The sequence below is a fragment of the Lygodium microphyllum genome, chromosome 14 (assembly GCF_053477565.2).
Source record: "Lygodium microphyllum isolate KBCC chromosome 14, Lygodium_microphyllum_v1.1.10, whole genome shotgun sequence".
NCBI lineage: Eukaryota > Viridiplantae > Streptophyta > Polypodiopsida > Schizaeales > Lygodiaceae > Lygodium > Lygodium microphyllum.
The window spans coordinates 25400747-25422723 of record NC_141148.1 but is presented as its reverse complement, the minus strand read 5'-3'; the positions used below and the strand labels follow the sequence as shown (position 1 = coordinate 25422723).

Genomic DNA, 21977 nt, shown 5'->3' with positions numbered 1-21977 from the left:
ATGCACACGAAATTGTTAGAGCTCCATGTCTTTGTTAAACTTTGCTAGGAGCTCACAACTAGGAGATGACAGATTGACATACATGAAACGATGTAGGCCAATATTGCCTCTCAGATACTGGGAGTGTTTGAAGACCCAACAATCTCATATGATGAAGCATGGAAGCCTTGGGTAAAAGCTTCGTGAAGAAATCCGAGGTGTTGTCCTCCGTTGCATGGTAGGCCATCACTATCTCGGATTCCATGATCCGCTCCTATATATTGAATCTCTATGTACTTTGTGTGAGCATGAAACACATGGTTCTTTGCTAGAGCTAGGGCACTTTGGTTATCCATGCACAACTTCGTGGGTCCGGTTTGTGAAAAGCCAATCTTTGCCACTGATAGTGAAATTGCCTCCATAGTTGTAGAACGAAGGGTGTGATACTCAACCTCTATAGAAGAAAGTGCCACAATAGGCCGCTTCTTATTGCTCCAAGAGAGCTCTTGATCCAAGGGAGAAAGTATAACTTATAGTGAGCCGTCTCCTACCACATCACTTACCCAATCAGAGTCACTTCGGCTAGAAAGAGTGGCTCCCTCTCTATACGTTATCACCTTCACCACAAACCTTGGAGATTGTGACACATAAACATCCTCATGCAAGTCCCCATTCAAGAATGTTGTCTTAATGTCTAACTAATGTACCTTCCAACCATAATTTGCAGCCATAGCAATTACACATCTTATTGTACTCATACGGGATGTAGGAGCGTCCCGTAGGAGCAAAGGTCTCTTCATAATCTATGTCATTCTTCTGTGCATAGCCTTTTGCTACCAATAGTGCTTTGTGCTTGTCAATGGTACCATCAGCCAAGTGTTTCGGTTTAAAAACCCATTTTGTACCAATGGCCTTCTTGCTAAGTGGTAAATCCATAAGAGGGGTGTGAGGAGGCAACTTGGAAGGAAGGGGAGGGGAGGGGCTAATGGTGTGGGGGGGTCAGTCGATGTTGATGAAGAACTACATGTAAGAGAAGAACCATCAACAAGATCCTTGGAGATTGCAGCGTCATTGAAGATAATATCCTTGCTCACCTTGAGGTTTGATCTTGCGTTTTTTCCTATCGTAAAGTCAATAGACCTTCGTGGTCGTGTGTTGTAGCCCATGAAGAGAAGCTTGTTCGACTTGGGGTTGAGTTTTCTCCCTCTCTTCTTCTTGTCCACATGGACATAGGCATCATACCCAAAGATGCAAAAGTGAGATATGGAAGGCTTCCATCCAAAGAAAGCCTCAAAGAGAGTCATGTCCTGTAAAGCCGAAGTAGGGGACTGGTTGCAAATGTGAACTCTGTAGCAGCCACTGCCTCATCCCAAAGGAAATTTGAAAGACCGGGATGCTCTAGCATCGATCAGACCATTTGAAGCATGGTCCAATTGGTGTGCTCCACCACACCATTTATTTGATGGTGTGTTCAGAAGGGAATACTCCACCAAATGCTGTGATCCTTGCAAACTCGAGAAAATGTTAGAGCAAAACTTGCTGTTGTTAGTTGTGCGGATGTCTCAAACTCATAAAAAGGAAGGACTTGGCTTGAGGGTTGAGTGAGACCCAAAGAGTTGCACGATCCATGGTAGATCCCATTGTCGGATCCTCCTTCGGACAACGAATGGGGTGGGTGATGAAGTCCCATAAGTCAAAGGTATTCAAAATACACTCCACTTTGCAGGACCAAAGGGACCAGTTGGAGGGAGAATAGGCACTTGAACAAGGGGTGCCTTAGGGAGCATCTTAAGGTTGGTAGACTTGGCCTTGAGAACATCTTAAGTTTTTGGCCTTTGGTCTTCACGGTAATCATGATCATTGCAATAATCTCGTCGCCTCTCGGAGGAGTGTGGGTAGAGAAGCTTCTCATCCGAGTCATCAAAGCTTGCAAGTCATTCTGTCATCATTTCTTGTTGTCTTCCTTTGCACCCTCATTGATGCTCTATGCTGCATGTAGGGTTTGAACAGGTCCAACCTTGCACTTTCAGTTTCAGTCAGTTTTGTTCCTTCGATTCCAGTACGTTTTTCTTGTCTCCATCTTCTCTTCTCACCCTGAGTTCTTGTTCTTTTCTGCTGTGCACTCATATATCTTACATCAAGCATAATAAATAAGCTCAACGTTGTCTTTAAACCTCATCCAAGGTTTATCATGTGTGGACTTTGATGGTGTTGTATCAGTATTGTCTGATGCTAATATTGTGCTAATCAAACTAAAAAATCTTGGACATACGTCCAAAGCCACATTCAATGCAAAAATGTCACACACAATGAGAGAGAGAAAAGAAAGAAAGTTATATTAACGTCTTCTAAAGACCAAAACTGGCCTATGAGACAAACTGTGATACAATTGATGAGGTCCAGCTATCCAAAATAAAAGTGCTGAATGAAAAGCTAAAAACTGAAAACTGAAAATACGGTGCTGTGAGTGTGATGAGTGTCGTGTATGTGTATGTGCGTATGTAGCTCTGGTACTCTAGATAATGGCTACAAAAGGGGAACAAATGTCGGCTGTGATAGGGGAACAGCTGTCGGTTGTGATAAAGTGGTGCGATGTGTATATGTAACAGATGCAGGGAGATATACTATCCTGGGATGTAGTAGCAGTCATCAAAGTCGCTAATAGCAGGTGATCCCTCCTGGATGTAGGATGTGGTACATCGGCGGTGGAGAAAGAGCAAACTGGAGATCTGAGATCCAATGTGTCGAGTGTCGTCGGATCTCAGTCTGCTGTCGATGTAGATCAAGAATCCTCCGGATCTCCTGTCGGTGTGGCTGTGGAGTCCGAAACCCACGGATCCTCGTGCGGCGTCGGGTATGTTGGTCCTCAGCCTGTTGTAGTGTGAGCCCGGAGGTCTGGCTAGAGGCTGGTACAGTAGCTCTCACTCTGTCTGTCTGAAAGAACTGAGAGAGAGAGAGAGAGAGAGAGAGAGAGAGAGAGAGAGAGAAGGGGGGGGGGGCTTTCTGCTGCTGCTTTGCTGTGACTTTTGTACTCTTTTAGTCATTTGAAATAATATAATTACTCATTATGAAAGAGAGAGAGCACCCACCCAAAGCCCCCAAATTACACACACAAAGAATCACCCAAACTTCTAGATGGCCACTATTTTACCCATGCTTGCCGATGGCCATTGGATGCCATTGGACTAGATAAGATGGGATTGGAGTAAATGGATGAGGCAGGACAGATCATACTAGAGGTCCTGTGCATTGGACATAGACAACCTTGACTTCATCATATGGTTTAGCAGGATTTAGTCCTTAGAAAATCTATAGGTTTAAGGTATGAACTTCTCTAAGTGCAAAGTATTTGTCTGACTGACTTGTAAGACTGATTCATAGCTCCCCAATCCCGTCCACTTATGTACAGTTGGGCATGATTAGGCCAGGTTAAAGGAAAGTTTATTAAAGAGTTTCCAGTATGATTTACAAATCTAGTTGATACCAGTTTCAAACCTCGGGATGTGTCAGTGCTGTTTAGACCTCAGTAAGTCAGCACTTTTATTTGTAAAACCACTCCTTATTACCTCTGTTGAACTGTACTATCACTGATAGTTGCAAAGCACACTTTTGGTTGACAGTATGATTCATAATAAAAACTCCTTTGAGGACCACATTTTTGCAAGAAGGAGCTGAGCATGATTTAATAACCTCATACAAGGATGTACCGTTCAATATCTCCACAAGAAGAACCTCTAGGTGCTTTTTTTGTTTGGTCTGCTCATAGTTTGAGACTTCTTCCTGTTGTGCTATGGTTCAGGTTGCATTCTTCTTGATGTGATTGACTTGGAAAGGAGCTTTGACTTACTTGTAGGGAATGATTGAGTTTTGATTTTTTTGCAGAGAGAGCCTATATGAGGATGACACATTTGATCAGCGGCAGCTCGCTGCGCTAGTTGTCTCCAAGGTGGAGTTTCTTGACTTTTTGTTTTTTCTGATTGTGTTGTTTTTTAAGAAGGTGAATAATCATCGTGCATTTAACACGTTCAGGTATTCTACTATTTAGGCGAGCCAAATGAGTCGTTACTGTATGCATTGAGGGCTCAGAACCTGTTTGATGTCTCGGAAGACTCAGACTATGCTCATACACTTTTGGGTAAGCTTTTACCATTGCGGTTGCCATTGAAGTAAAAAGAGGCTACTTCAGGCTTGTGAGTTCTGTGAGGACATTAGGCTAAGTTTATTGACACATATGTTCAAATTGAATTGAGTATCATTCAAAAGCTTCATTTGCTGCAGTTCATTAGTCAAGTTTGATGTAGTTGTCTAATCATGTGATAGTAGCAGTACTTGGAGATTAGCAACTCTACTAGAGCACTTTCTCATAATGTCAGCAAAGACATGGAAAGTGGAGCCCCTTGTGATACTTAAAATAGGCGGACGCATCATTTTTGTGAACGTGTTTGCTATATGATAGGATGTTTGCTAACCTTGAAAGGTTGAGCAAAAAGAAATTTTTGTTTTCTAAAAGGATGTCAAAGTTGTTTCTAGATAAGGCATTGCTTTCGTTTTTTACATTCATTTAAGTGGTTTTTTTTGGGACTTTTTCTTTGGACAGCGAAAGCTATAGATGAGTATGCCTCTTTGCGAACCAAAGCTGCAGAGTCTCACAATTCATCAGATCCTGTGGATCCAAGGCTAGAAGCGATAGTCGAACGGATGCTTGATAAGTAAGTTGAGCTGTACCTTTCTTTGAGTTGTATGGGTTCAGGTAATGGAATCTGCAGCTACTTATGACTGTGCTTTTCAGATGTATAGTAGATGGGAAATTCCAGCAGGCTCTTGGTATTGCACTTGAGTGTCGAAGACTGGATAAGCTGGAGGAGTCTATCTTAAAAAGCGATAATGTGATGGGAATGCTTGCTTACTGCATGAACATTTCACAGACTTTTGTGAATAGAAGAGAGTACCGCCATGAGGTAGCTTTGTCTTTTGGATGCTAAATTAGTCATCTTGCTCTTGAAGGTTTGAAACAGTTTAGATTTAGACATCATATAGTGGTCACATAAATAGAGAACAACTTGAGATGTGGGTAGACCTTTTGAATCCTTTGGCAAGTGTATCAGCTTCTGAATTTGTGTTGCTCTGTGTGTTTTGTGTCCTTTGAGCAGGTTCTCAAACTTTTAGTCAAAATATACCAGAGATTGCAATCTCCAGATTACTTGAGTATCAGCCAATGCCTCATGTTCCTTGACGACCCTGGAACTGTTGCATCTATTCTGGAAATACTCATGAAGGGTGACCAGGTCCTTTTCTTGTTGAGTGATTGCAATGCTCATACTGCCTTATTTTTCATTGCCTTGTCTTACATTTTCATGATTTTATTTGTTGCTAGGATGCTTTATTATTAGGGTTTCAAGTGGCCTTTGATCTGTTTGAGAATGGGAGGCAACCTTTCCTGTTGAAGGTCAGGGATTTGCTACCTGAGCCACGAGTTTCTTCATCTGAAGTTCCTGAAGGAGGTCCAGATGTGGCACAAGCTGCTGATAATGGCACTAACGTTTCAGATCAGGTGCATACGATCATGGATACCTCAGAGGAAAATCAGCAACATGATGCTGTGAGATCACCTGGAAGTGGCAACACTGTAGATGATGAAAATGTAAAATATGCTGAAAGGCTATCAAAGTTGAAAAAGATTTTAACTGGAGAAACATCGATAGATTTGACCCTGCAATTTTTGTATGGTCATAACAGGTGAGAGCATATCTATCTGTGGTGCAGAACTACATTGAAAATGAATATAGATATTCATTTGGTAGTGTGAGTAATGATTTAGTCACTAATTTTACGTTGGGAGGGTGTTAAACAAAGTTTAGTATGACTGAGCTTCATTTCATATCTCAGGTGTATCAGTATTCTGTAGCCAAGACATGACATGGTCAACACCATCCATCTGTTTGCTGGTCCTTGGGTTCATTGATCTAGTTTGTTTTTATTGCAGGTCTGATATTCTTATTCTAAAAACTATTAAACAGTCTGTGGAGATGAGGAATAGTGTTTGCCACAGTGCCACAATATATGCTAACGCGCTTATGCATGCTGGAACAACTGTAGACACTTTTCTGCGAGAGAACTTGGTTGGTCCTTCATGCCTTTACAGGGCTACACGTTAGTTGTTGTTTTGTTTGTTTGAATTATGCCTCTTAGAAGGCAGTTTGAAACAACTATCTTGTTTCTAGACTTATATCTGTAACATATAGAGTATGTAGTGACAAGTATTTTTTCCCTGCTTTTTCAGGACTGGCTGAGTCGTGCCACCAATTGGGCAAAGTTCAGTGCTACAGCTGGATTAGGTGTGATCCATAGAGGTCATTTGCAACAAGGGCGATCACTAATGGCTCCTTATTTGCCTCAGAATGGAGCAACAAGTGGTGGGAGCCCTTACTCAGAAGGAGGGGCACTTTATGCTCTGGGTCTAATACATGCAAATCATGGGGAAGGCATCCAACAGTTTTTGACTGACAGCTTGAGAAGTACAAATAATGATGTACATAGTCTGCTCTAATGGGTTTTGCTCTTCTGCCAGGTCAAGATGTGCAACAGAATCATATTCATATTATGTTTAATTGTCTGTTGCAGGTGATACAACATGGTGCTTGCCTAGGTTTGGGTCTTGCTGCCCTTGGAACTGCAGATGAAGATATTTATGATGATGTTAAGAGTGTCCTGTACACTGATAATGCTGTAGCTGGTGAGGCAGCTGGAATAAGCATGGGTCTTCTTATGGTTGGGACTGCAAGTGAAAAAGCAGGGGAGATGCTTGCATATGCTCACGACACCCAACATGAAAAAATAATCAGGTGTCGTATTTCTCTTGGCCGTTCTGGTGTGAATGCACCTTGTAATTGAGCAGTTCTATACTTTCCAGTTTCATACTTCATTCTCTTTTCAATTATTGAGCGAGAGTACACATTGTATGCGTAAAGAAACATCCTATCACAGAAACATAAATGAAAGCATATGACAAAGCATAAACTCAATAGGACACAGTTAGGGTTAGGGTAACTCAGGGACAATGAGCATAGTGATGATCTGAATGAATGAATAAATATAATACAATGCTCATGCGGCAAACAAACCATGCAGGGAAGGAAAACTGTACCCTGAACTCTCATGTCTCGAGGACCCAGGCAGAGGCAACGAGTTGTAGAGTGCGTTGTACTCCTGATGGATCCTGGAATGCAGCAAGGCAGCCTGTTGGACAGCAGCAAATGCAGCAAATAGTGATGCCACATCACTGTTGGACAGGCAGAAGAGAGTGAAATCTGCAAAATGCAGCCCAGGGAGAGTATAGGACTGCCAAGTGGTAGTAGCAGCGGCAAAATGCAGTAGTAGGAGGGTGGTGTCAGTTGGGAGCAGCAAACACAGCCTCCTAAGGGTCGTGGACAGCAGGGAGCCAGCTGGCTGCAGCAAATGCAGCAGTAGGAGAGGTCTGCCTAGTTGTTCACAGCAGTGAAGGTTGTAGACTGCGTGGAAAAGGCTGGAAACATGTGCCGGATGGATGTAGATAGTGTTGGGCAGCCTTGGCTGAGATGTTCACGAATGGGGTGTGGTTAGTGAAGGTAGATCACCTGAAATCTATAGAAATGAGATAGGGCTGAATGGAGGGTAGCTTGTCTATTTATGGAAAGTTTCACGACCTCTAACCTCTCCTTATTTAACTCTCTCGAACCGCTCTCCCTTTAGGGTTTTTTCATTAATGAAGCATTTTTGGGGTTGTTCAAGAGGCTAATTCAGCATGCTACTTGTTTTCCATAGGATGATATAGTACTTTCGTCATGCTGCATGAAAAATAACGTGGGTATTGAGCTTCAATCGGTCCAGCCAATGTAGATTTGAATGCTATGGAGGTATTACAATGGTTTATGTTCAATACTGGGCACAAGGCGTAATACCTTCTCCTGATTCAAGGGGGTTGGCATAGTAACTTCATCATGCTATACTGCAAACAACTTTGGCATTGAGCTCCATTTGGTCCAGCTAGTGTGAATTTGAATGCTATGGAGATATGGCAATGGTTTATGTATAATGTTGGACACCCCATAGTAGAATAACTACGCATTATACCTTCTCTTGATTCAAGGTGGTTGGCATAGTGACTTCATCATGCTACACTGCAAACAACTTTGGCATTGAGCTCCATTTGGTCTAGCTAGTGTGAATTTGAATGTTATGGAGGTATGGCAATGGTTTATGTATAATGCTGGGCATTCTAGGCAGAATAACCTTCTTTGTTTTAGAACAACAATTTGCAATGCTGGCGGGCTAAGTATGAGGATAAATTGCACTGGTTGTAACACTTACAAGCTCATTTGCCTTTTTTGGGAGGTCATCCATATTGAATAGCGAGAGCTAGAGAACTGAGCTACTAACTCCTCCCCTCATTGTTAGTATCAAGAAGGAAATAACTAGCTAGTTCTATATTTCAGTAGATTTACTTTGCATATTGTAAAATAGAATATTCATCTATGTAGAAAATTTACAATCCATTGTGATTTATTGTACTAGCATGGAGATGTGAGTACTTTTTTGAAATGTGGTATGCTCAATAATTATAATATTTGCTTATTTTGGAGAGTTAACATTCGAAGAAAATGGAAAGGACGGATATTTGAAGCTCAATATGACAATTATTTAGAAGATTAATGCAATGAGTACATAAAACATATAGACACAAGTAGGAAAAAAATCAGCCTTCATGGTTGATCCAGAGTACATTGACATGGCTTCCTTCTTGATGCAAAGTAGAAGAAGAGCTTTGAAAGACGTGCTATAGTATATTTATAGGTTTACAATGGTAATAGAAGAGGAAAAGTATTAGATTTGATGATGAAGAAGTGAAACATGATAGTTGAGATGGGTTGGGACTATTTTCAGCTGCTATACATGAATTTAGAGTAATGGAATCTGATTTTGGATAAGAGGAAATGAGCTCTTTTAGACAAAAAAAGGTAGGCTTGATGCAAAGAGAGAAAGTGGAGTAGCATAAGTCGAGTGTCCGGTCACATGTCATGAAGTGGAGCGATTGGAAGCTTGAATGGCAAGTGTCTCAATACTTGCATTTTCTTTTTTGCTATCCTTTTTAGACTGAGACTTGTTAAGCATTAGAAAAAACCAATAAGAAAGTTAGAACAGAGACTTACTATTTTTAGAGTGACATCCTATTTAATTTATTAGTATTAGCATTTTTAGGCCAATTTGAGGCTCCCTAAATTTAGGGATTTCCTAAAATATAGGAATTTTGTAAAGTTTAGGGGTTCCTAATATGACTATCATATAAAAGGTCTTTTTGACTATACTAGAAATATAGTTTTAGAATCCTTATATAAGTCTTCTATGCAAATATATGTGCATTTTAAACTTTGAGCCTATATATGCACATTTTACAGACTTTTTATGATCATGTGATATGGTTGATTATATTTGTTATTTTGGTGGATTTAGTCCGTATTAATCCTCTTTGCTTGTAAGTCCTTTGTCCCCTTGCTTGAGAAGGAATCCCCATTACTATTTAATTTTGAGACTTTCGTACAAGAGTTCTCTACTACTTTTGGTAAAGTAAACAGAACTAGAGTTGTTGAAACAAAGATTAGAAATCTACACCAAGGGTTGAGATCCGCCTTGGTATATGCATTAGAATTTTGACAACTCACATGTAATTTAACATGGCATGAGGATTATTTTATTGGTCAATTTTGTTGGAGATTGAATGATGATGTCAAAGATTTTTTGCTCACTATGCTAAAGATACGTTCACTTTTTCTCTCAAGTAATTGAATGTGACCTTTTGCTTTAGGAGACTTTAGGTATGAGACTTAAACCATGAAAGTTACCCTAGGGAGTTTTGTATTAGATATAGTCTTCAATGTAATCCATCGCCCAAATAGTTCCATTGTTATTGGGCTACATTGGTTAGAATTACATGATCTCGACATCAGTTGGAGGTCTAGAATGGTTGAACCAAGGTGAGTGCAACATAATAAAAGGAAGAATTCTCGATCAATATACGTTGAGGCAAAGACTTTCATGCGTCAAGCAAAGAAGAATCTATCCTTTTTTATTTATACAAATCGAATGGAGAAGCCAAAGGATAAAAGCTTGGACATACTCCCAACTCAATATGCCGAGTTTAAGGATGTGTTTGAAAAGAATAATGCGAATATGCTACTGGAATACCAACCTTATGATTGTGCAATAGATGTACAAGAAAGAGCTCAATCTTCTTTTAGCACCATCTATAAGCTATTCAAAGATAAATTAGTAGGACTCAAGAAATATATTGATGAGAATCTTGCTAAGGGATTTATACGTCATTCAATATCTCTAGCAAGTGCTCTAATTCTATTTGCAAGAAGAAAGATGTATCTCTCTATATGTGTGTCGATCATAGAGGATTGAATAAGATTACTATAAAAAATTTATACTCTATTTTCTTGATTTTAAAACTGTAAGTGCGGGGAAGAATGTGAGATGATAATACTTTGAACTTAATCAACTTGGTTAATTATCACCATGAAAATTAGAAAAGAGAGAGAGAGAGAGAGAGAGAGAGAGAGAGAGAGAGAGTTGATATCATGTTGAGAGGAGAACTAGGCCTTAGCCCTTCTCCTTTTCGAAAATTTATTGAAACAAAACCACATGCATCAAGTGCTTGAACCATATACCAAAGGGCTGATTTACTACAATGAGAATTAGGGATTTGAAACTCTAATTAGAGTTGTGATTTTTGCAAACTTCGGGCTATAAGTAAATTTTCTTTTTAGTGCTTGCATTAAATCAAGCTAAGTAAAAAGTGTTTCTTGGATGAGAGATAGATAGGAGAGTACAAAGCATATGGTTGAAATTTCAGCATGAGAGCTTGTTTCAAATGAAGAAAGAGACCTTCGATATATAGGTGTGGGGTTTGAGTACTTAAAAAGTAGAAAATAGAGACTATAAAGAACAAGTGTTTGTTGAAAATGACAAGTGTATGGTCACTTCTCTCTTCAAAACAACACATGTCCTCTTTTAGATGTCACATGATACTTTTCTAGAGAAATAAGCTTTTAAACCTTTTATTTTAAAAATCTTTGAAATAGTTAAGAATTTGAGATAGTTGCTGAAGACAAAATTGTTTCTTGCAAAATTTAAAAGCCTTTGTCGTGAACATAATTTTCATTTAAGTGACTTTTAAAAATAGTAATCTCCAAAATTTTAGGAGTTATTGAATTTAGCTTTTGGAGAGTTTCATTATATAGGTTCACTGGTTCATAGTTTGTTTCTTCGATTATGAGCATCTGGTTTTATTTTTTGAAATCACTCATTATATAGGCTTTTAGTCAATGTGACTATGAGTGTAAAAGTCTTATTCATCTTAGCTTTTTGGTCAATTTGCCCATCCGACTAAACTTTTAATTTCTCTTGGGCATATCGTCAATGATGACCTAAGTATAATTATAGGGTGTTCTGGCCATTGGCCATCCTTAAGTAGAAAGATGAACATTTAACTATATTTTAAAACACTTAAAAAATAAAAATTCCCATCTTCTTTCAAAGTACACGAGTATAAAATTAATTTGAAATCATTGAGCCAATATGTCTTGGTAACAATTGATATACAAATGATTTATTACATCTCTTCCTCTTGAAATCAATCTTGTCCTTAAAACGTTTCTTGAAGTATTTTTGATCCTACGACTTTTTCATAAGTTGTAAGTATTTTTAGATAGTCTTTAAAATACTCTTTTGGCATTCATTTAGAATCTAAATGAAAATTTTTAGAAATATTTCTTCCTTGTTTCTTGATCATATAAAAAACTATTTGCTCTGGTTGAAGTATCTCCTCTTGTTTATCTACTTAAGGTAGATTTTTTATTACATGTTCAAATGGTGAAGGTCCTTTATAAGATTTCAAAAGATGGATATGAAAAGCACGATATATTCTCCAATGCTTTAAAAGTTGTAACCTCTAACAAACATCATTAATCTTTTCAGTGACTTGAAATGATTTATAATTTCTTGTTGTGAGTTGAATGACTTGGGATGAAGGCTTGTCAGAGCTTCTTGGATGAGCTTTGTCAAATCTCAGCTACACCCAATCTCCTTCTTGTAAAATCAGTTGTCTTCGATGCTTATTTGTTATTTTCTTTTGTTTTTCTTAAGATCTTTGGATAGCTCGTCTAACTTCGACGAAAGCTATATCCATATCACACACGAACTATCTGCATGAAATCTCTCCTTCTTGGTTTTGAGAATAGGTAAAGAGTGGTTTCCTGTATATGATCTCAAATGGTGCTTTACTTGTAGAAATAGGAATTGTATTGTTATATGTATATCTACCAAAGGTATATACTTCTCACATTGTTAGTTGGCTTCATGGTAATAGCACTTCAAATATCCAATATTGTGAGATTGACTATCTCACTTTGACTATCTGTTTAAGGATTATAATAAGAAGAAAATGTAAGCTTTGTATCCAAATTTTCAAAAAAAGCTCGCCAAGAGAGAGACTAGCGGTTCATGGATCTCTATTACTCACAATGGATTGTGGTAACCCATTATACTTAAAGATTTGTTGAATAAATATTTTAGCCATATGTCGAGACTTGATAGTCTTCTTGATTCACTGCCGTTTGTTGATTTTGATAAGCCAAAAACAAAATCCATAGTAGTGCTTTCACAATGTTAGCTTGGAATCGTTGATGGTTGCAAAAGTCATACATGCTTTTTATGATCAAACTTAATCTTTTTGGCACATAAGATATTCTTTGACAAATTGCTCAATGTCTCATCAAAGACTTGGCCAAAAGAAATACATTTCAAGTGTCTTGGTTATGATCAAAGTGCCACGATGAGCCATGTAAGGCGCCACATGATATTCGAATTTCCATTACTTTAGGCGTGAAATCTTTAGTAATACATAGCTTATTCTCCATAATAAATAAATAATGTTTAATAACATAAGAGTTTATCCTTTTAAAAAGTTGTAAGTTTTTTCAATTGATTTTAAAATCTTTATCAGAAGCATACATGTTCCTCATACTAGTGAAATTTGTATGATGAGTCATGGACACAGCATGAGTTTGAGGTCTTCTTGACGGGGCATCTATTTCTTTATTTTGTTTTCTAGGAATATGTAGTATTTAAAAGTTAAATTGAGTAAAATAATTGGCCCATCGAATATGCTTTTTAGAAATCTTTGGTTGGTTTAGAAAATGTCTCAAACTGTCATGGTCCATCTTGATGAGAAATTCTCAATCTAAAAGATAGTATCTTAAATATTTTAAAGCTTGAATGATGGCCATTAACTTCTTTTTGTAGGTAGTAGCATTTCTTTTTGCGTTTTGCACCCTTCTGCTTGCATAAGTAACTGCATGTCCTTTTTGGTTTAAGATTATAAGAATGCAGTCTCTTGAAGCATCACATTTCACAAAGAAAGTTTTCTATAAATTAGGTATAATCAAAACATGTTCTTTGCCTATATACAACTTTAGAGCTTCAAAAGCTTTCTTTTTTAGTTTGGTCTATCGGAATGCCATTACTTTCTTAGTTAAATTATGTAATGGTCCAGCAACTGCTGTAAACCATTTAATGAATCTATTGCATTAAGAGCATAATTCCAAGAAACTTCAAACTTTATGAACACTAGTCAATTTTGGCCATTCTGCAATAGTCTTTCATCCGAATCTCATGTTTGGATACAATTTGGCCAAAGTAGGGAATCTCTTCTGGGAAAAATTCACTCTTTTTGCCATTTACATAAAGTTTGTGTTTGCGGAGTTTTTAAAAAATATTTTTAAGTGTTGCGTATACTCTTCCTCATCTTTTGAATGAACCAAAATATCATCAAAGAAAGTACATGTAAACTTTTAATGTGTACTAAAGATTTTTTTAATCATTCTATTAAAGGTTGCCTGGAGCATTGGTGAGACCAAATGGTAGCACAAGAAACTCATACAAACCAAAAGTTGTCCTGAATGTTGTTTTATAAATATCTTGAGGAGCGATCCTTATCTAATGGCAGCTACTCTTTAAGTCAATCCGGCTGAATACTTTGGATCAATCCAATCTATTCAAGATATCATTAGTTCTTGGAATGGAAAATTTACTTCGAATAGTAATTTTGTCAAGGACCTTGTAGTCAATACACATGCACCAAGATTCATCTTTCTTCTGCACCAAGAAAACTGCAGATAAAAAAGGTGAGAAACTTGATCTTATTAGATGCTTTCCAGGAGCTCATTCACTTGCTTCATAATTTTCTCTTGTTATGTTGGACTCACATGATAGGGTGCTCTATTTGGAGATGAGCTTCTAGGAATGAGATCTATGTGTTATCTTTTGGTCTCTCTGGTGGTAACTCATCAAGTAAAGTATTTGGAAAAGAATCTTCATACTCCTTTAAGAAACTCATTCCGTCCTTATTCATATTTGAAATAGATTCTTCAATTGTAGACTCTTTGTTAGAATCTTTGATAAAAGTCTGTTGGGAATAAAGGCACACGATGCCTTTTACATTGTTCGGGTGTGAACACACCCTTTCACTTTTGTACTTTATATATATTCAAAACCTAAAATGTGGTACGCAAATCTTTGTACCAAACATCAAGTGTCGTGTTCACTCTCTCACTCTACTGCTCTCAACTCTCTGCACCTTCACTCTCAGCTCAGCTCACGTACAGCCTTCTCAACAAAATCATGTATTCGAAAATAGACTTTTTCATTGCTTTACAAATTTGTATATGGAATAAGATGGGAATAGAGTTTCCTTTCACCCCCACATCAAAAGATACATTTTTACCCTTGAAAGGGAATCTAAACTTATTTTGATTCCAATCAATGGCTAGATCTATTCTTTTGTGCCAAGCTATTTCTAATATAACATCACAATGACCAAGACCTCCCACGACAAAACTCTCATGATCTACATAATCTCCTATCTCAATTTGTAGTTTCCCAAGAATGGGAGTAACTTTAGACTCCATTTCTTGAAAAGCAGCACTTGACATTTTTGGTCTTCAAAACTTCTCCTTCGGTAGATGTAGAGCTTCAACAATCGAGGATGGATATAATGATATGTAGCCCTTGTATCAAAATGTATGAGAATAAGTTGATTAGCAATCTTATCCCAAGCCATAAAAAGCTTTCTTTTCTCTGACGGAGTTTCATCCTATTGCAAGGATTCCTTTGGTACAACATTTGCTTAATAAGTCTTTTGGGGCTGGTTTTTCTTTATTGCCTTATTAGGGCATTGACTAGTTTTTCTTCTTTGCCTTATTAGGGCATTGGCCAACCATGTGCCTTTTTTTTTCACAAGAGAAACATCGTCATTCTCTTGTATATTCTACTAACTGCTAATGTGCTAGCTTCTTTTTGGATGACAAAAGTAGTCTACCTCCATCCTTATGCGTTGGTTCTTGTTTATCTACCTTGTTTTGGTCGAACATTCTTGATCTTTTTTCTTTGTGATTCTTTTTTTGAGACTTTACTAAGCACCCATGATATATGCATTTCTTCAGCTTCTAATGTTGCATCTTGGGCTACTTCCAAAGTATCAAGCTTTGTCATCTTGACAACTCACTGTATCGTCGGATATAATCCATGGACAAACTTTCTCATCTACATATTGAAAGATATTTAATTAAGAGATGCAAACTTAAGAGAAATAGCTGTAAACTTGTTGATATATGTTTCAACATTGTCTCTATGGCTTTTCTTCAGCTCATCCCATTCTTGTTGCACACCAGCTTTAAATTATGAAGGCAAAACTTTTTGTTGAACATTTCCTTAAACTCTTTCCAAGACTTGGGGGTTTATTTTCCTCTTGAACAACTTTGAGCCACCAATTCAAAGTCGCATCCATCAGATGCATTTTCTGTATAATCTTCACCATCAAATTTCTAGTAAAAGACACATCATTGTGAGAATTTGTCTTACCATAGAAAACATCAAACTTGACACTCTTCTCTCTAGGCTTGAAGTCTCTTTTAGCATTGTTTTTCTTTGTTAAAAGCATATTTGGAGATTCAACCACCATTGAGTAGAAAGTGTTTCTCGGATGAGAGAGCGATGGAAGAGTACAAAGCGTGCGGTTGAAATTTCAACATGAGAGTTTGTTTTAAATGAAGAGAGAGACCTCCAATATATAGTTGTGAGGCTTGGATGCTTAAAAAGCACGCGGTTGAAATTTCAACATGAGAGTTTGTTTTAAATGAAGAGAGAGATTTTCAATATATAGTTGTTGGGCTTAGATGCTTAAAAAGTGAAAAATATAGGTTACAAATGACAAGTGTTAGATGAAAATGACAAGTGTAGAGACACTTGTCTCTTCATTACATCGCGGATGAGATTTTCGCCAAGATGAGAGGGGGATCCACAATAAGAGAAGGAAGTAGTGTATTGGCATCAACTCCTATGGCTACTAACTAGGAAGTATCGAATGTGGGTGTATCTTCAATCTATAGGGGAGAGACCTCTATCATTGGTAGCGGAGGCTCCATATCTGCATTCGGCTTCGGAAAAAGACAGAAGGTGGAGGCTCATACGGCACTGGATAGATAATCCTTTCTCTCTCAAGCTCTTGCTCATGTGTGTGGATTGGTTGTCATTTTTAGAGAAAAGCAACGACTTGCGCACATTGAAATTGCATGCACGGTGAGTGAGTGTAATTTTGCATCCAATGTTCTAAAGTAAGAGCAATAGAAGATGGTAAAAGCCATTGCCAATGTGGGTCTATGTGAAGGATGGACCGGTATCATATACAACGACGTGAGGACGAAAAAGATTGACGAAGAGAAGGAGAGGATTGATAGAGCCCTTGATCCTATTTGGGCCGCATGGATAAAATATGGTTGCTCCATTCTCATTGACGGATGGAGTGATTATAAGAAATGGTATATCATTAATATATTTGTCTCATGTCCACTCGGCACTTACTTTTTGCGGGTTGTAGATATTGGCAAGAGGGGGAGGAAAACAACAAGTGCATTTATCTAGCGCCACATTCGGCAAGCTTTCATTGCCTTTTAAATTTGTTTCACTTTCTTTCATTATAATTTTTGCATAACTAACTATCTTCCTATTCTCTCTAATATCTATCTTGATTCTCTCTTTTCCTCCAATCCCTATCTCTCTTCATTCTTGAATCTTGAAAGTTGAAACTTAAAAGGCTCAACTTTCTCTCTCTCTCTCTCTCTCTCTCTCTCTCTCTCTAATTTCCAAGTATTGTTACTTGTAATGTGTTTGTAGGTGGGCCCCTCGAATGTGGTGCAAGTTATTACGGACAATTATTGGCGTATGGGCCGTTTGCTTGAGGCCGAGTTTTCCACGATAGTGTGGATTCCATGTGCAAGTCATTGCTTAGGCTTGCTCATGGAGGACATTGGGAGGCTCAAGTAGGTTGAGAGGATGGTCGACAAAGCTACATGAGTTGTCACCTTCTTCAAGGTAAAGATAAAGGTGCTTGCGATATACGGTGAACATAGCACACTCAAGTCAAAGAAATCTTCTTGGTTTGCTTACATGTGGTTGTTGCTCGAGCGCCTTTATGAGGTGTGATCCACTTTGCACTAGATAGCGGCGTTCACTCTATGAAATGAGTGGGATGAGCATGAGACAAAGGCCAAAGCCATGTAGCTCTTGTGCCTTAATGAGTAGTTTTGTCAGAAAGTCCATGTTGTTGTCATTGTTATGACTCCCTTTTATAGGGTGTCATATATGAGTGATTGCGAGGGGTCCACCATGGGCCTTCTCGTTGACTTCTTTAAAGCAGTATTGGTGGAGGCACGTGCTTACACGGTGATCTCAGAGATAGTGTGCACATATTCTAGAGGTAGTAGAGAGGAGATGGATATGCATGCATAAGCCGATCCATGCTTTTGCCGCTTTGATATATCTGGTCTACAAGTTGTGGCGGTAATGGATAATAAAGAGCTCCATATGTATCAGCTTGCTTATTTGAGTCGTGTGGTTCTTGTGGATGACCACAATGGAGTGGTGGAGGAGCTGGGATGCTATGTGGATTAGAGAGGACATGCGGCCTTTGTTTCTTCCACTTGTTGAAGGAGAGACAGAATTGTGAAGTCTTTATTTCAGTGGTAAAACTTTGGATATGCATTGCAGATCTATTAGCTCTTAGCCATGAGAGTTCTTGCTTAGAATTGTTTTTTTGGTGCATGTGAGAGAAACTTGAGTACCTATTCTCTCATTTACACGAAGATTTGCAATCGGCTTAGTATACGACAATTAGATTGGCTAGTCTATTGCGGCACTAACATATGCATGATGAGGGCTATGATGAGTATAGGTGGTCCAAAGCAGATAAACACTTAATCATATATAATTTAAACTTTGTTGTTTTAAACTTTAAAGTTTATACTTAACAATTTAGCCTTTAGCATTTACAATCTTATATGCATTGTGTAGGAGAATGCTCATACATTCAAGTTGACGGGCAACACTTTTTTGAGTGTACATGAGTAGGTGGATAAGGAGGAGGAGATTTTTGCAGAGCTCTATAGAGAGCTTATAGCAGCAGATACTTGTGACACTTGCAGTTAGCGTGCTTGTGGGTGAGGAGTTCGAGTTGGTAGCAGGGGCATGGTCGTTCGTCTCCGACATTGAGGAGGGGTGGTTTAAGTGGCTTGTAGATATATGTAAGGCGGGGCTACTAGATATATGAAAGGCGGGGCTCTAGTAGCCCACATCTTGTGCCTCATGATGACATTGTCCCCTTGCCTTAATAGCTGGCATCTAGGGAGCCATCATTTGATGATGATGGTAGTCTCATTAGCGAGGGTGTGTATGAGAATGTCTCATCATCCGATACTAAGGAGTCATATTCAGATTCTCTTGATGAGCATGCAGATGGTTTTGATGATGATGATAGTGATGCCTCATCATAGATTCATAGGTCTCTCTTTTTTGTATCTACTATCATTGTATGCACATGCACTATGATGCATCATCCATGGACCGTGTATGTACTAGACTCTAGCTGTATCGCATATTGTGCGTAGCCCATGTGATTGCGATGCCAGATGGCCACTCATATATTCATCTTATTTTGTAATGAAATGGCTATTTCCACTTTAAACATGTGTATTGTGTTCTATCATTTAATGATTTATGGTTTTTTTTAAAAAAACACATTAATTTTTTTTCATACTAATATAGTACCAAACCTTATAAAATCATAATGTATCATTTAGTACCATATTTTATTGTGCCGTATCACATTGTATCTTTCGTACTTGTCAACTATGTTCTTATTAAAGGTCGAGAGGAAATTACAAGAGACTCATTTGTGAAGGACATAAAGAGGTAATTACATCAAGGTCAAGAACAAACTCAAAGGGATTTTTAGGATAATGATGGGCTGCTCTATTATAAAGAACTCCTCTACATTCCTCCTAGTTCTTTGCAAGTGGATATACTTGAGAAGAGACATGATCTTTTCTTGATAGTGCATTTTGGGGTTAACAAGACAATCAAGCTTGTTTCAAGGGATTTTTGATAGCTGCAGATGTGGAAACTAGGCAAGGACTTTGTGCATTCTTGTGACATGTGCAATTGAGTTAAAGCCCCTCATCATTGACCTCATGGCCTTTTTCAACCATTACCTATTCCAAGTAACCCATGGTTATCCTTATCCATGGACTTCATTGTTGAACTACCTTTTTCCAAAGGTTACGATTATATCTTGGTGGTGGTTGATTGATTCACAAAAATGACACTTTATCCCAACAAGCAAGAGTGTCAATGGAGAAGGGACAACAAGGCTCTTATTGGAACCAGTATATCGGCACCACGGGCTAGCTGATAATATTGTTTGTGATTGCGGCCCCCTAAAAAGAGAGACTCGAAATTACTAACGCTAGCTAGTTGCTAAGAGACCCATCCGATTTTAGGAACCCAAATCTTTTCTATCAGTATGCATGTCATGCCATGTGCCAATGTGCATGTCAGGCCATGTGGCATCTTCTTGTAATGACATGTCCCCCCCTTGACCTCCTTAGGATTTAGTATAAATAGGGGTCATGGGCTACAAGGCCTTTAAATCTTGCCAACACTAGTTGTGAGGCTCTTGCGAGGTAAGTTCTCTTCCAACTCTTGTCTTGTCCTAGCCTTGTCTTGTATGGAGTCTTGTCTTGTAATCAAGCCACACTCTTGTGAGCAATTCTCTTTTAATTGAGTTATCTCGCAATCAAGTTCTAGTTCAAATTTTCTTTCAAAAATTTCTCTTGTAAGTTGTGAGAGCAATCACTTGGCTCTCAAAGAGCACTTGCCATGCCCATAATAGTTGCAATGATTGGTCATTCATTCTTTGTAGATTGCAGCACTCCAACTTCTAGTGACATTTCTCCATTATCCGATGCTTCCATCCATCACCAGCTTGATTTGGTGTCCAACCACATGTCTTGAAGTGGGGCAACTGTTCAGATACTTAAAAGTGCAAGTGACAAGTCGTGTCACTCGTCTCTTCTTTATGGATTTTCTAATTTGGCTGAGAACTATGAAGGATGAAAAACTACCAAAGTTAGTAAGAACTATCAGAACACATATTTACTATTTGTTGAATGCTATTTCTATTGTTTGAGATTAGTATTTTTAGATCAATTTGAGGCTCATGAAATTTAGGGATCCGCCAATATAGGTATCACGTAAACTCTTTTCGAGCACATTATAAAAACAATTCTTAGGTGAGTTTTTCTTTGTAAAAATACATGTATTTTAAACTTTCAATCTACATATGTACATTACACATTTTTTATGATCTTGCCATCTTGGTGATTGTAACTGTCTATTTTGGGGGATCAAACCTACACTCCAATACATTTATCCTTTCTATATGTGAGTTTGACCTTGATACACTTGAGTTTTGGTTTTAGGTGCCCATTGATACGCATGAGTTCTGGTTTTAGGTGCCTAAGTGGGTCATATAGGTGGAAGTGTATGGTATCTTTCTTGTAATTCTTTTTGTGGATCCAACTTAAATTGTGACCACTCGTCAGTGGTCAGTTCTAATGCAGTTTTCTAAATATCTATTAATTACAAAGAAAACAAATTCGATAATTAATTTTGTTAGAGTATTGCATATATGCTTGTGTATGCACAGATGTATCAGCATTCACAACATTTTATGTGTTTACATCACTGGAAGTATGTTAACATGTGAGCTATTTGAATGCAAGCAGTTTGTATGAAGCTTTAGTGTGTAGCTTCTCCTAAGAAAATCTGACATGTGAAGCTAGAATGAAACTGGTATGTTTCTTAATTGCATCATGTTCATTGCTGTTGCATGATTTACAGGGGCCTTGCTTTGGGGATAGCTCTTATTGTATATGGAAGAGAGGAGGAGGCAGATACCCTTATTGAACAAATGACTCGAGATCAAGATCCCATCCTCCGTTACGGGGGTATGTATGCTCTAGCCCTCGCATATAGAGGGACAGCAAACAACAAGGCTATACGTCGTCTTTTGCATTTTGCCGTGTCAGATGTCAGCGATGATGTGCGGAGAACAGCAGTGCTAGCCCTTGGTTTTGTATTGTATTCTGAACCTGAGCAGGTAACAAGTGCATTCTCAAGAGATTCAGTTATTTAAGTTTAGGGACAGTTTATATGGACTTGATATGATTTTTTTCTCTCCTCAAGCAGACTCCACGGATAGTGTCTCTATTATCTGAGTCTTACAATGCACATGTTAGATATGGAGCTGCCCTAGCAGTGGGTATCTCATGTGCTGGCACTGCTTCCTCAGAAGCCATCTCTTTATTGGAGCCTCTCACATCTGATGTGGTTGATTTTGTTCGACAAGGGGCATTGATTGCAATGGCTATGGTCCTTATTCAAACTACAGAAGCTCGGGAACCTCGGGTTGGCAGCTTTCGGTAGGTTCTGCATTTGTTGTTTTTTTCTTATTTGGCAGTTTGCGTGAGATTTGGCATTTGCAGTTTTCTAGTTCTGTCCAGCTGAGG

The 21977-nt window shown here is 38.4% G+C and overlaps 1 protein-coding gene across 1 annotated transcript in view; it reads left to right on the top strand.

Moving 5' to 3' along the window:
• The window catches only part of LOC148025429 (26S proteasome non-ATPase regulatory subunit 1 homolog A-like), a 36778-nt gene that overhangs the window by 13553 nt on the left and 1248 nt on the right, over positions 1-21977 (top strand). The window contains exons 2-12 of the mRNA XM_087692557.1: positions 3862-3925; positions 4009-4114; positions 4577-4688; positions 4769-4937; positions 5130-5264; positions 5354-5715; positions 5963-6098; positions 6260-6508; positions 6601-6821; positions 21310-21568; positions 21658-21890. Coding sequence (XP_087548683.1) covers positions 3862-3925; positions 4009-4114; positions 4577-4688; positions 4769-4937; positions 5130-5264; positions 5354-5715; positions 5963-6098; positions 6260-6508; positions 6601-6821; positions 21310-21568; positions 21658-21890 — 2046 coding nt within the window. The remainder of the gene's footprint in view (positions 1-3861; positions 3926-4008; positions 4115-4576; positions 4689-4768; positions 4938-5129; positions 5265-5353; positions 5716-5962; positions 6099-6259; positions 6509-6600; positions 6822-21309; positions 21569-21657; positions 21891-21977) is intronic.